This window comes from Motacilla alba, chromosome 17, assembly GCF_015832195.1.
Source record: "Motacilla alba alba isolate MOTALB_02 chromosome 17, Motacilla_alba_V1.0_pri, whole genome shotgun sequence".
In the NCBI taxonomy this organism is placed as follows: Eukaryota; Metazoa; Chordata; class Aves; order Passeriformes; family Motacillidae; genus Motacilla; species Motacilla alba.
In genome coordinates this window covers 8,027,448-8,041,536 of record NC_052032.1, presented here as the reverse complement: position 1 = coordinate 8,041,536, position 14,089 = coordinate 8,027,448, and the positions used below count along the sequence as shown (strand labels likewise).

General features: G+C 56.2%; 1 protein-coding gene across 3 annotated transcripts in view; it reads right to left on the bottom strand.

Moving 5' to 3' along the window:
• Positions 1 to 14,089, bottom strand: part of RXRA (retinoid X receptor alpha) — a 100,334-nt gene that overhangs the window by 49,257 nt on the left and 36,988 nt on the right. The window contains exon 1 of one of the 3 annotated variants that reach the window (XM_038156035.1): positions 9,637 to 9,803. The exons of 1 other annotated variant lie outside the window; for it this stretch is intronic. In XM_038156035.1, the coding sequence (XP_038011963.1) occupies positions 9,637 to 9,643 (7 nt within the window). In that variant the 5' untranslated portion in view covers positions 9,644 to 9,803. Of the gene's footprint in view, positions 1 to 27; positions 161 to 9,636; positions 9,804 to 14,089 lie in introns of those variants that run through there. One more of the 3 variants, XM_038156032.1, reaches the window with a different exon arrangement.

The window sequence follows — 14,089 nt, the reverse complement described above, 5'->3', positions numbered from 1 at the left end:
AGAAACCCTCAATGTTCAGGACTTTACCCGTGGCAACGGGGACACCTGCCCTCCCCAGCTGAGCCACCAGAGCTAGGAAGGCTGATGGAACCAGCAATCCTTCCCTCCTTCCAGGCCCTTCCCAGCAAAGCCTCGGGATGGAAGTCCCAGAGGAGAAGGTCCATTGAGTTAAAGGCAGCAGATGCTGCTTCCGAGGGGTGGGATACAGGGAGCACCGACCACGGCATCTGCAATTATGGAAAGCCAGATAAAGAAAATCAAATCTCATGCTTCAGGGCATGGGCTGATGAGCCCAAGGGTCAGGAAGGAATTTCTCTCCCCTTACACAGCAGTGCACAATTGGGTCAGTGCATTACCAGGTGCCACAAGCCTGGGATTGTTTTTCCCTCTCCTTTTGGAAGCCCTTGGCACAAGAGCTGTGTCTGAGGGACACAATGCCTCTCCCACCACCCACATTCCTAAAGCTCAGAATTCCTATTCCCAGGTGAAATATGGCACAAGAACCTCACTCCAGGCCACCCCTCTGCTCTGACACCACTCCGTGGTGCTCCCTGCCCCTCTCAGCCTTAATTATTTCTACCACAATCACTTAAATTAGCACAATTTCCCCCGTGAGAAAGGTCCTTTTGAAATACGCTGCGTACACCTCTGGTGCTGTTTAAACAATGAGCAGGAATAATAAAAGCAGCAACGTTGGCTTAGGAAATAATGCACTGGAAAAGAGGATGAATGGAGAGGATGGAGCAAAAAACCCCCCGATGGTTTTGTTCCCAGAGGTTGGGAAGCGATGGTTTTGTTCCCAGAGGCTGGGAAGTGTTTGTGGTAACAGCGGTTGCTCTCACTTCACGCCTCATCCAGCATCCTTTCCCTTCCTTGAGCAACTTCCCTGTGCTAAAACTTGCTTAACTGGGAGGATCTAACCACAGGGAAGAGGGTTCAGTTTCAAATTAAAACAAAGAGAGCAAACAAACACAAATCTGGCCCGGAACACGTGTCTATCTGCATCGGCCCTTGCTAAGCCAGGCTTCGCCAAGCCACACGCTTCCTAATCCTGACAAACAGTTGTTGGCCTTTCCCACTGCCAAGCAGCTCCTCAGCAGCGATTCCCTGTCAGCCAGGGTGGCATTTCCCAGTGTGATCTGCACTGGTCACACTCGACACCTGCCAGAGCCACAGCTCTCCCAGAAATCACAGCTCCTGTGAAAGCACGCTTCCCAATCCCTGTCAGAGGGGGCTGGTGGGGATTTCATCAAACAAGACCTGTGATTAGCGATGTGAAGTATGGAATTCATGCACCCAGCCGTGACCAGCCACCCAGCAGGGAATCTGGGGGCTCTGCAGCTCCAGGCTGGGCCATGGCATCCCTGCCCTGCTGCTCTCAGGAACCCACAGCTGAGCCCAGCACCTGTGTCAGGAGCCTGAGCCCCCTGGCCAGCATCACCTGCCCGAGCCTGTGACCTCGCTGTCAGGCTCGCTTTGGAACCCAGTGCAAGACGAGCTGTCTCTGAAAGGTGTAAATCAGCCAGAGGGTGGGTGCTGAGCTCCAAAGCCACCCCACTGCCAGCACTGTCACTATGACATTTGTATGAAAATCCTTTGCTAGGATTTTCTTCTCCTGAGAAGCTGAGGAGTCTCAGGACAGAAATGTAAACAATTATTATCTGCTGCTGTGGAATGCAACAGGTGCTTCCTTGACTGGTCCATGTTAGTATTTTTACTTAATAACCAATCAAGGATGCAGCTGGATCAGACTCTCTGGGAGTCACAAGAGTTTGTTATTAATTTTATTCTATTCCTGACCAGCCTTCTGATGATTCCTTTCTCTCTATTCTTTTAGCATAGTTTTAACACAGCATTTTTAATATAACACATATGACAACATAATAAATCAGCCTTCTGAAAAATGGAGCCAAGATCCTCGTCTCTTCCTTTATCCTGGCTGCCCTGCAAAGAGCACACCTGGTGACCCCGAGTGACTGAAGCTCACGCAGCACCACGTGGGCACATCCACGGGCAGGGAGTCACGTCTGCGCAGGGGAGGCTGGAAGGATGGAATCAGAGGGATGAAATGGGACTGGAGGGGATTTGGCATGCCCAGACTCGGTGCCTACAACCCAGCCAGCCAGCCAAGACAGGAAAGCAGCAGCAGAAGCTGGGATGGGGCAATGGGAGCGGGAGAATAGTTTGCAGGGGAATGTCTGAAGGAGCCTGTGGTGGCTTGCTTGGGGAAAGGGGAAAAAAAATAAAAGAGGAATGAAACAAAAGAAAGAAAGGAGAATAAAGCAGCTGTGGAAGAGGCCGGGGCTGAGGGCTGTGTGTGGGAGCATCTCCAGCAGCACGGAGAGCATTCCCTTCCCACTGGGCAGGGCTGGACACGTGGCCAAGGCTCGGAAAACCAAACCAAAAAAGCAGTGGATGGTGCCAGGAGCCAGCAGAGGGGAAGGACCGGGGCAGGACACCAGCCCAGAGCTGGGGACAGTCCTGCAGCCAAGGGGACAGGAGGGGGCTGCACTGGGAGCTGGTCTCTGCCCCCTGGTCTGTATTTCAGTGCCCAGTGGGCTCCCCAAGGTGAGGGAGACACCTGCCTGCATCCACCTCCCCATCCCATGACTCAGCAAAGCTCCAGAAATGCCCAAAATCCCCAAGCCACAGCAAGACAGAAAATTCTGGCTACCACGGAGACATCCTCCCCCAAAACCATCGCGTCTCAGGGCTCGTGTGAGAGCAGGGAGGAGGAAACACCCCTTCCCCTCCAGCCCCATCCAGCAGAACAGCTTGGAGCACGCTGGGAACATCAGCCATGCTGGGAACAAACAGTGGTTGTATCCTGGGCACTGGGAGAGCTGGGAGGGCAGTTTCTTTTTTTAAGCAGAAAGGCTTCAGGGGGTTGTTTTTTCCTTTTTTTTTTTTCCTTTTTGTGGGTTTGGTTTTTTCCCATGTTAACCGAAAATGTCAATGAAACCAGGACTGTTCCCAGAAAAAGGACTTACACAGATGAATTAATTTCATGTTGGGGGGAAGTAACAATGGAAATTCTCAAAAGATCCCATGTCAACAGCTGTTTTTGTAAAAAAAAACCACGTTTTGTATTGAAATAATTTCTGGTTTCTGCTCCTTTGCAGTGATGTGAGATTCTGCAAAGGCTGAAATCAAACCAAACAGAAAGATTTGGAACAAATCTTGACAGAACTTCATTAAATCCATCCAAGACCTTCCCAAACACCCCCAGGCCTGGCTTCCCAAGAAGGGTTTGGTTCAATAGGACAGGGATTGGATAGGGATGAGGTGACACATCCCCATGTCCCAGCAAGGCCACCTCAGGGGCAGGACCTGCCTCTGGGGCCCCAAAACATATCCTGACCCTGCAGGACACCAAAAGGTGCCACTGGACTGCTGAGCTCCAGAAGATGAAAAAAATCCCCCAAAAGAGAAGGAAGAAGCAGAGGCTGAGTCATGAGCCAGGGCTGCAGCACTTGAGGAGGTGTCCGGGGTCAGCCCGGGAGGATTTGGCTGCGGGCTCCACCCGGCAGCACAGGAATGGTGTTTTCCTTCATTCCCCAGCACCTCTCCTCCTCCATGCCGGGTCCTGCAAGAACCCTCAGATCTGCCATTTGCCTCAATCTGCTTCAAATTACCCACAACAATGCTGGGCCCGGGTGGACACGGAAAGTGCCTCCAATTTATTGTCACTTTAAGCCGTCCCTAACGCTGCCCAGACGTTGCTGGAGTATTTCCTCCTCCTCTACGACCCTGCCATGACTCTGCAAGGCAGAGAGGGACTCGAGGACAGGCAGCAGGAGATGAGTGGAGCCAGCTGCCTCTCTGGCCGTGCTGGGGGCATGGGAAGGGAGCACTGGGGGTCCCCGAGGTGATGCTGAGCTCGGGGCAATGTCCCCTGGGCCCTGCAGTGACCGGCGGGGCCGAGCGGCCGCTGAACCCGCGCCCGGCTCCTGCTCCACCAGGGAACAGCCCAGGCCAGAGGGGCTTTGGCTGGGGCAGGACCACCCTGCATGGCTGAAAGCCCCACCAAGGGATGGGCTCACTGTCCCTCAGATCCCTGCACCGAGCTGGCTTTTCCCAGGGCAGGCACCGGGATGTGCTGGGGTGGCTGTGCCAGCAGGGTGACATCCCTGCCACCAGCAGCTGCTGCCCTCCACAGCACAGGGTCTGGGTTGGGATGGGAGGGAACCTAAAGTCCATCCAGTCCCACCTCCTCCATGGGTTCATCCAGTCCTTCCACAACCCCAGGGTGCTCCAAGCCCTCTCCAACTTGGCCTTGGACACTTCCTTCTCTGGGCAACCCGTGCCCACCCTCTGAGTACAGAATTCCTTCCTAATATCTCCTCTGGATCTCTTCTCCTTCACCTTCAAGCCACCCCAGCCAGCATCCCTGCTGGCATCCCCGCTGGCATCCCCGCTGGCATCCCTGCAGCCAGGCAGGCACTGAGCCTCTGCCTGCCTCGTGTTGTCACACAAATTGCACCTGGGAAACTGTTACAAGAATTAATTGATCATATAAGTACAGTAATTGGAACTTGCAAAGCATAGATAATTACCTTTTATTAGTTCCTGTAGATAATCCATTATGCACTGATTAGGGCTCAGTAAGGATCTTACAGCCCTGCTTTGATTAATGGCAGATTATGGATATTAAACTCAAGCAGGAATAGATAAGTTTCTATTTTCTTTCTTGCCTTAGGAGTACATCACCCTATGAGTTATGGCCAGGAGTTTTCTGAGGTGCTGGGGAAATCAGACTTGTCTGAAATTCCCACCTGACCTGGTGGGTACCAGCTCCCAGCTTTTCCCAGTGGCTCAAGACCCCCCCAGTCCACATTCACCAACCTGCTTCCCACTGACAACCACTCGTTCTGCACAGCCTGAGCAGCTCCAGACCTGGAGAAATAACTGCCATCATTTTTTAACCCAAACCTCACCCTCCATCATTTCCACAAATGCTTCAACCACGTGTATTTATTCTCCACAACGCTCTGCCCAGGACAGAATATCGACCTGCATCTCCTGCCTCCAGCTGCTTGGCTGCTGCCTGAGGTCCTTCCTGCCCCACTGCCACACTCAGCGGGGCTGTCCCCACACCAAAACCATCTTTTTCCCTGCGAAAGGGATCCTCAGTGGGATCAGCTGTAGGACCAGGGCTCTGCTCCAAGGACCACCACTCCCTGCCTGCAGAGTGAGGAGAACAGGATGGGGGCAACTGGACAAAACCTGCCCGCAGGCTACAGGAGGCTTTATTTAAGAGGAATAAATAAAAAATAAGGCTGTGATTATCTCGGGCCGCTCTCCAGCTGCCACCCAGGGACAGAACGGGGAAGGGGGGGGACGTTTTCCAAAGGAATAAACAAACGCCAGCGGATGTGACATGCCGAGGCACAGGGACGGATTCCTCCTCTCTTCCTGGCCAGATAACCCCCTTATCAGCACGGTGTTGGGGGCTAGGAGAGAGGAGGAAAGGAGGAAAACAGCAAATATGGGAAAAGGGGGGAAAAAACACCCCTTGGAGAAGCCACAGGAGGGAGGAGGCTGCGTCCAGCGCCAGCCTGTTCATCCTGCACGCTCCACACTGCCAGGGCTGGGGATGAATGGGATTTACTGCCCATTAAAATAAAGCCCTTTCTGTAGTTTATAAACAATGTCGCTGCTCAGTGGGAGGTTGGACATTTTAGTTCATTAAGCAGCAAATAATCTCTGTCACTTTTTTCATTTTTAAGTTTATTTACACGTAGGGTTGGGCTTTTTTATCCTTTCCTCCTCCTCCTCTTCCTCCCCCCACTCAGCCAGGAGCCAAAATCTTCTCCAGGCCCCGAGCTCGCTCCTCCTGTGGCCTCTGGCCAAGCCACAGAAATAATCCTGCTTATGTATCAAAAATGTTCCTTACAGGAAAAAGAAATTTCTATCTGCCCTAAACCCCAGGCGTGGCTGAGGGGGAGCCAGGGCAGCGCTGCTGGGCACAGAAGGAGGCTCAGCAGCCATCCTGGGAATAGAACCGGGCCCTGGGGGAAAGCCAGGGACATCAGCAGAGACTGCCAGGTCCCAGCGTGGCCTGGGACACCGACAGGGACAGGGACACCGTGATCAGAGCCCATTGTGCCAGGCAGGAATGTGAACAGACCCTTCCCTGGGCATTACAGAAACACTGCGTGCCTGCCTGGAAATGCCACCCTGTCCAGGAGCCTCACCTTGTGCAAGGGGACCCCTCGTAGGGAGGGGAGGGTGACAGGGTGACACAGCTCCAGTGTGACATCTCCAGCTGTGTCTGCCTGGCCCTTTTCCAGAGGCTGCAAGAAGTCCTCCTGGCCAAAACTCCCCAGCCCCTGGCTCCACACCAAGGCTCTGCCAGCAAACTCCCCCGGCAGCAGAGGGAAACCTGCAGGATGCTGAGGATGCTGACACCAACTGTTCCTCGAGCCTACCCTAAAAACAGCCCTGGGATGGCACCGTGGAGCAGCCAGGAGCTGGCTGAGGCTCCGTGGTGCCCGGCACAAGGCACAGCTGCGAGGGGCAGCACTCGGTGTAGCCTCCAGCAGCTGTAAGGCTGCTCCGATGGATTTTACAGGGGGATGTGAACTCCCTCCCAGCCGGGGGCAGGGATGCCCTCCTGAACCGTGCTCCCACCTCGGTGCTAAGCGGCTCCCCATCCTTCCCTGCTTCCTCTGTCACCCCCCAGCAACTCAGCCCTGCTCCCTGATGGGCAGCAGGGATCCCTGCTCGTGTTATCTGGGTCCTGAAGCACTCGAGCAGACGGCAACCGCGCGAGCCATTATATCATTCACGCACTATCAAAAGCTCACACAGTGGCACTTAATTACAGCCCCGGAAGCGCAGGCTTCCTTAATAAATCAAAGAAATAAAGTCCGAGATGATGCACTGAACAGAAGGGGTGGGGTGGGGGGGAATAAAGAGCTTACAGTTTCTCTCTGTGTGTCCCCTTTAGATAACAGATGCTCTCTTCTTAACCTCTCACTTCATCAGATCAGCTCCAGCTGTGTTTGGATCAAGTGCACAGCCTGGCCCGCGTCCAGCCTGCCTGCTTCCCTGCTCCAGTGCCAGCTCCATCCCCGCGGCTCCGGGGCTGGCCGTGCCGGGGTGCCACAAGGAGGGGAGCCCTGCCGAGCCAGGCCCTGCGTCATCACACACATTTCACCCCATTCCTGCTTTCAACCACCCAGCTCCTTCAGCAGAGCATCCCTGAGACTCTCAGAGGGTGGATGGAGCATCCATCCTGAGGCTGTGCCTGGCCGGGCTCCCGGGGAAGCCGCTCGTGTCACCGCGGCGACACACGGGGCATGTTTGTCCTTGCAGCCCCCGCTGCAGTGTGACAGCAAACAGCTTCCAGAGGCCGAGCCGAGAGCCCAGCCTTGTCCCGGCCATAAATCACGGGAGGAACCCGCCGGGATGCTCACACACCACCCACCTCTCCCTGTTTATTTGGAAGCGTCACCTCCTCGCTCCGCTGGCGCGCAGCCGGGAGCGCCGTGATGGATGGATGAGATCCCTCCTGGCACAGCCTGTGCACCAGCAGCCCCCCCGTGCCGGGCTCTGCACCCCCGGGAATGGGGGTGCCAGGAATGCCCAGGTGATCTGACCCGCCTGCAAACGTGCCGGGAGCTGAGCGGAGACAAAGCCGCTGAGAAATCCCCGCTGCTCCTAATCCCCCAACAGCACCAAAATAATGGAGCATTATCTCATCAGGCTTTAACACACTAATTACTCCGGGGATGGCTTAATAAGGAAGGGACACCCACCTGGCAGAGGCAGCCTAAGCCTGTCTGCTGGCCAGTTACACAACAGCACGCTGGGCATCCTTCAGCCCTCCTGGTCCAACCCATGCCGGGACAGGGGAGCAGGAACAGCCCCGTTCCTAACCTGGGGGATGTCTGAGGGAGCCCGAATACCCACAAGACACAACTGCTTCCCCAGAGCTCATGTCACTGCCCTGAACATCCCCGTGGACCCAGCCAGGAGGAGGCAAGTGGGAGTCTGCTCCCAAACTCCCCAAAACAGCCCCAAAATCTCAGGGGTGGAGGAAAGCACCTGCTCGCAGGCTCTCCACACCACCCTGCCCTCTCCAGCTCAGCTGATGAGAGAGAGATCATCCCACATCCTCCCTGGGCACATCCCCATGCTCCAAGTGCGGGGAGCAGGCTCTGAGATGGGTTTAAACCCTGTCCTGGCAGCTTGACCTGCAGGTGCCAAGGGCTGCTCATAACCCCCCTGGCAAGGCCAACATCTCCTCACCACGAGAGCCCAAATCACGAGCGGCCTCAGCAAATCTTAGCCAGGGCTCCCCACGAGCCCACGTGTCCCGCTCGGTGAACGGAGCTGGAGCGTGAAAAGTGAGCCTGGCGGAGGGGAGGGCTTGGGTTACAGCTGGGAGCAGCCACGGCGGGGCTGGAGAGGGCTCTGACAGCTCCTGGCTGCTCCCCGGGCAGCGATATCTCCAGATCTCTTACAAATAAATATCATTGCTCATTATCTCGGCATTAAAGTTACATGCTGGGCGAGATGGGCACTGAGCTTTCTCTCGCTAATCTAAAACGGATGCCAGCGCTTCCATTATTAATCTCCCAGGTCCCTGCTGCTCCACGGCTGCCAGCTCTGCCACCCCACGTCCCCACAGGGCAGGGGACAGTGGAGCAGCCTCTCTGCTCACACCCTGCCTCCTGGGAGGGTAAAGCCTCCTCCAGGGCCAGGGCTTGGAGTTTCCTGAGGTTTGGCTTTGCTGAACCCATCTCCACAGGGCAGGACGAGCAAGGGGCAGTGGGGACAGGGGAGGTTCCCCCTCCATGTCAGCACGGGGTGCAAGGATGCACAAGAGCATCCAGGAGAGCTCTCCCCAAACCTTCAGCTCGACAAGGCTGGTTCCTGCACACCTGCTAGACGTGGAGCCCCAAGGAAGATCCCTGTAAGAAAATCTCCTGGCACAAACAAAACCGAGACCGAAACCCCTCGGTGGCTGTGTTCACCCCAGGAGCAGCACCCCAGGGTGCCACAGACCGGATCACAGGCTGGGAGCACGCTGGGGTTCCACACCCACACCCTGCGGTATCCCGGGCTCCTGCTCCAGCCTGGCACGGAGCTGAGCTGCTGCAGGATGTGGCAGGGCACTGCCCTGCTGCCCACGCGTGGCACCAGCCGCTTCCTGCGACGCCAGAGGACGGTGAGTCACGGGCACGGGCTGCACGACTCCTCCTGCCCCTCTGCAGCTGCAGCCCAGGCCCAGCAGCAGCTTCAGGGCAGGGATGGAGGCACAGCCACGGGAGATGGGCTTGTCCCTGCTGCCGGCAGCACAGGGCAGCCCTGATGCCCAGAGAGATCAAACTGGGCTGCTAAACACTGGTCTGAGGCAGAGAAAATGGCCCAAAGTCTCAAGACAGGAAGTTTCCCTTCCCCTGACCACACACAGAGGGTCCAGAAGCAGCTTTTCCCATTTCCCCAAGGTTAGTGCCCGAGCCATCCACCCAGTCCCCCCTCCCAGCACCATGAAATCACCCAGCAGAGCCCCAAGTCACGGCCAGGTGACAGCACCATCACCCTGGCTGCTCCCTTCCCTTCATTCCTCCTTTTTAAGAGAACAATTAAACTTCAGCCCTTCCATTATTTATACCAGAACCTGACCTGGCATCCTCCTGGCTCCTGATCCTTCCCGTCACATCTTACCAGCCCCCAGCCAGGCTCCCACAGTCCCCACGGGATGAGGGCTCCTTGTGCCAAGCCCTCTCCTGCCAAGGGGGACGTTTCCTGCCTGCCCTGACGTCAGGCAGCCGCGTCAGGGAAATGAATGTGAATTTCAACATCCTTTGGTTTGTCAGCTGCTCCTTTCGACATCCCCATGGTAAACCCCCAAAAAAAGCACACCCCGTGGCTCCCCCGTGATCCTCCTTCTGCTCACTTGGCTCCATCCAGGAGAGTGTTTGTCACCTCCAAATAAATATTTATTAACTGAGCTGCAGGTGTCTGGGGCTTCCCACCTCCTGTGCTCTCAGCTGTGCTGACACCGGAGCCGTGCCGAGCTCCCAGATGTCAGCTGGGAGCGGCTCCGGGAGCCTTCCTGCCTCCTGCTTTGAGCCCAGCATCCAAAGAGCTGCTCCAGTCTTCCCCCTAAGCCCAGCAGGAATGCTTTGGGTGACAGAGTGGCAGCACGAGTGGGTCCAGGGGACTGTGGATGAAAAGGTGGTGGTGGGAAGGAGCCTGCCTTGGGCTTTTCCAGAGTGAAGGAACACAGATCCAAAGGCAAGGGTCACTCCTGCAGGACTGACCCTCCCCAGCCCTGCTGCTGCAGAAGTGGGACAAAGACCTTCTGAGTAACAGAGGAACGGGAGGAAAATGAGGGAGAAAGAGGAGAGAGTCCCAAGCAAACTGCCTGCAGCACAGGGTGGTTCACTGTGGCCATGGAAACCTTCCCAAGCCACATCCCTGGGCATCCCTGGTCCCCAGCCAAGGGACAGCAGGAGCCACAAGAGAAGGGAAAGCAGGAACCTGAGATTTAGCGGTCCACCACAATGGGCTGCCAAGGACAGTGTGTAGAAGGGACACAGGGGTCCCTGTCCTCTCTGGGGACAGTCCAAGGCCACCACGCCGCCCTTGACGCACAAAGCAAAGGGATTTGGGCACCTCCACTGCCCTTGGGGACACCGCTGGGCTCCTGTCCAGCACAGCCTCCTGCCCAGGGTGATGATAAGCCCCAGGCTGGGAAACGCTCAGACGCAGCCACAGACACGGGGAGCATTTTCAGAGCCTGGCCTCTCCCCCTGCACGCCCCGTCACCGCTGTCACCGTGTCCCCTCGCTCCCTCCCACCCCTCTGGAATTAGCAGCCATCGACCTCCTCCCCCTGCGGAGCTGACATTAATCCAGCAATGTTTGTTTAACAACAGTTCCCATTGATCTGCTGCCTGATCCTCCCAGTCAATACAGGCTTTTGCCAGGCTCTGGAGTGCAGGATCTGCCTCTGGAGTGGCCCTTCAGGAGAAAGGCTGTGCAGGCTGATAGGATCAGATGCTGTCAGTGCTGCTCTGGGACCCATTAGCTTTAATTAGCTGATGATGCTGTAGAGGCCACATAAAACAATGAAGGGGATTGATCCCTCGTGTAACACTATTGACAGTGGAGCTGCATCTGGGATCAGTTTGGGGCCGGATGCATCTGTAGGGTCTATAAAACCAAGGCCTGCTTTCTTTTTCTGGGTTTGGCTGTGGGGTTTTTTTTGGCTTTAATTTTAAAATCTCATCATGGTAGGGCTGCCAGGTTTAAAGCAAGGGAGAAAAAAAAAAAAAAAAGAAAAGGGAAAAAGGCAAGGAAGCAGGGGAGCTCTCTCTGGTTAGGCATTCCCACATCCCTCCCTGCCAAAGACCCTCCTGTGCATTGCACATGCCGGTCATTAGGTCAGTAAGGCACTGCTTCCAGGTCATTGTCATTATCCCATTTGGAAAACAAGCCATCAGCTCTCCGTGCCCTGTGCTCTAAAAGGCACATTGGTCCCTGAACCACCTGAATTCTGCACAGCCCTTTCCCTCTGTGCAGTGTCACCCATCACACCTGCACAGTGTCACCCACCACACCTGCAAAGCATCACCCACCACACCTGCACAACCCTTTCCCTCTGTGCAGTGCCACCCATCACACCTGCACAGCCCTCTCCCTCTCCAGTGTCACCCATCACACCTGCACAGCCCTTTCCCTCTGCAGTGTCACCCCACACCTGCACAGCCCTCTCCCTCTCCAGTGTCACCCACACCTGCACAGTGTCACCCATCACACCTGCACAGCCCTCTCCCTCTCCAGTGCCACCCATCACACCTGCACAGTGTCACCCATCACACCTGCACAGACCTCTCCCTCTGCACAGTGTCACCCACACCTGCACAGCCCTCTCCAGTGTCACCCACAACTGCACAGTGTCACCCATCACACCTGCACAGCCCTCTCCCTCTGCACAGTGTCACCCACACCTGCACAGCCCTCTCCAGTGTCACCCACAACTGCACAGTGTCACCCATCACACCTGCACAGCCCCTTCCCTCTCCTGTGCCACCCACACCTCCAGCAAGGAACCAACATCCCCCAAGGACCACAGAGGGAACCCTAGAACACCAGGATGTCACTGGGAGCTCTTCCATTTTCAACTGGCCTGCTGCAATCAGAGACACTGAGGTGGGAAAAGACCCGGAGATCATCCAGCTGGGCATCTCCATGTGCCCACACCAGGTGGGGATTCCTCCTGGGGGCCCGAGATGCTGGCAGCCAAATGTCTTTATGGCCCAGGTACTCCCTAAAGAACGGAGAAATCCCCGTGGGATGAGCCCACAGGCATCACAAGCAAGCGGTGAGAACCTCCCCGGACACCTCCCAGAGCACTGGGGAATCACAGAGGTTTCACCTCCCACAAACTCCACCCTGGAGCCTCCAGCAGATGCAGCACCACTTCCCTGCTGAGCTACAGCTCGGGGACGCCAGTCCAGAACCAGATGCAGGGGATGAAAACTCCCCTGAGCAGGCAGCAAATCTTCCAAAGGGTGCCAAGAGGAGGATCTGCACAGGGACACAGGACCCCAGCAGAGCTGGGCACCACAGGAAAGCATCCCTGATGACAGGAAAGTATCCCTGATGACAGCAGAGCATCCCTTGATCTCAGGAAAGGATCCCTGACCACAGGAAAGCATCCCTGACCATAGGAAAGCATTCCTGACCACAGCAGAGCATCCCTGATCTCAGGAAAGGATCCCTGACCACAGGAAAGCATCCCTGATCACAAGAAAGCATCCCTGACCACAGCAGAGCATCTCTGACCACCGCAAAAGCATCCCTGACCACAAAAAAGGATCCCTGACCACATCAGAGCACCCCTGACCCCAGCAGAGCACCCCTGATCTCAGGAAAGGATCCCTGACCACAGCAGAGCACCCCTGACCACAGCAAGAGCGTCCCTGACCACAAGAAAGCATCCTTGATCACAGCAGAGCATCCCTGCAGAGGTCAACCCTTGGAGATCCCTGGAGCCCTCTCTCCCCACAGCAGCTACAAAAACTCCCTCAAAACTCTTCAAAAAAGAGGGGGGACAGAGAAAACTCATGCCCTCAGCCCTCTGGAGCTGGCAGTTTGAAGCCTGGGTGCAGTGTCAGGGCACGGAGCAGCCGGGCAGGCGGGGCACGGAGCGGGCAGGCGGGCGGGCAGGGTGCCGGAGCCAGCCCGGGGGGGGGAGCACATGCCAGCCCTGCCGGCTGACACCCCGGCCTAACACTTTCCAGATGTGGCTGCAGGAAGACAGAAGCAGAGCTGTTCCCTGCTGAGGAAGCTGGAAACGCTCAGAGATAATGTGGAATTCCTGAACGGGAGCCAGCGCCGGGCCGGGGCTGGGGCGCAGGGACAGCCAGGGAGAGGCAGCGCGCCGGGGCCGACACAAAACTCCTCTCTCTTTTGTGTGTGTGTGTGTGTGTGTGTTTTATTTCGGGAACTCTGCATGTAAAAGCCCTTAATTTATACTCTGTGTGGGTTGCCGGCTGTACCCAACAAATGGAACATTTTCTCCATCCCCTTGCGAGTGTGATAAACAGCCGCTGCGCACTGAGGGAACAGAGCCTTTTTCTTCCCCGTGATAAATACACTCCCAGCAGCTCCCGGCTTCTTGGCTTGCAGATTATTATTTTTTCTTCTTTTTCAAGAGGCCTCGGTCCCCTGGCCAGGTAGGCAGCCCAGCAGCAGGCAGGAGAGCAGTGGGTGCTGCCCGGCTCGCCTTGTGAGCTCTTCCTCCGCAGCAGCGACGAAGGTGGCACGGTCCTGTGAGCAAACCCTGCCACCAGACACCCACAGGGACCAGTCCCTGTCACACAGCAGGCAGAGATGGGCACCCATCCACTGCTGCCCCACCAGGGCTCCCTCTCCAGGGTGCTACAGAGGAGGCACTCCCTGCCAGTGGCACCCAGCAGCTCCTTCAGGAGCACCCATTTCACACCCAAACTCTGCCCAGATCCTGGCTGAAAGAAACTTCAGAGAGCTGGAGCCCAGGACAAGCAAACTTTGATCCAAAATCGGGAGGTTTTGCCATTTCTGACTGAGGAAGGTGTCTTGGACAA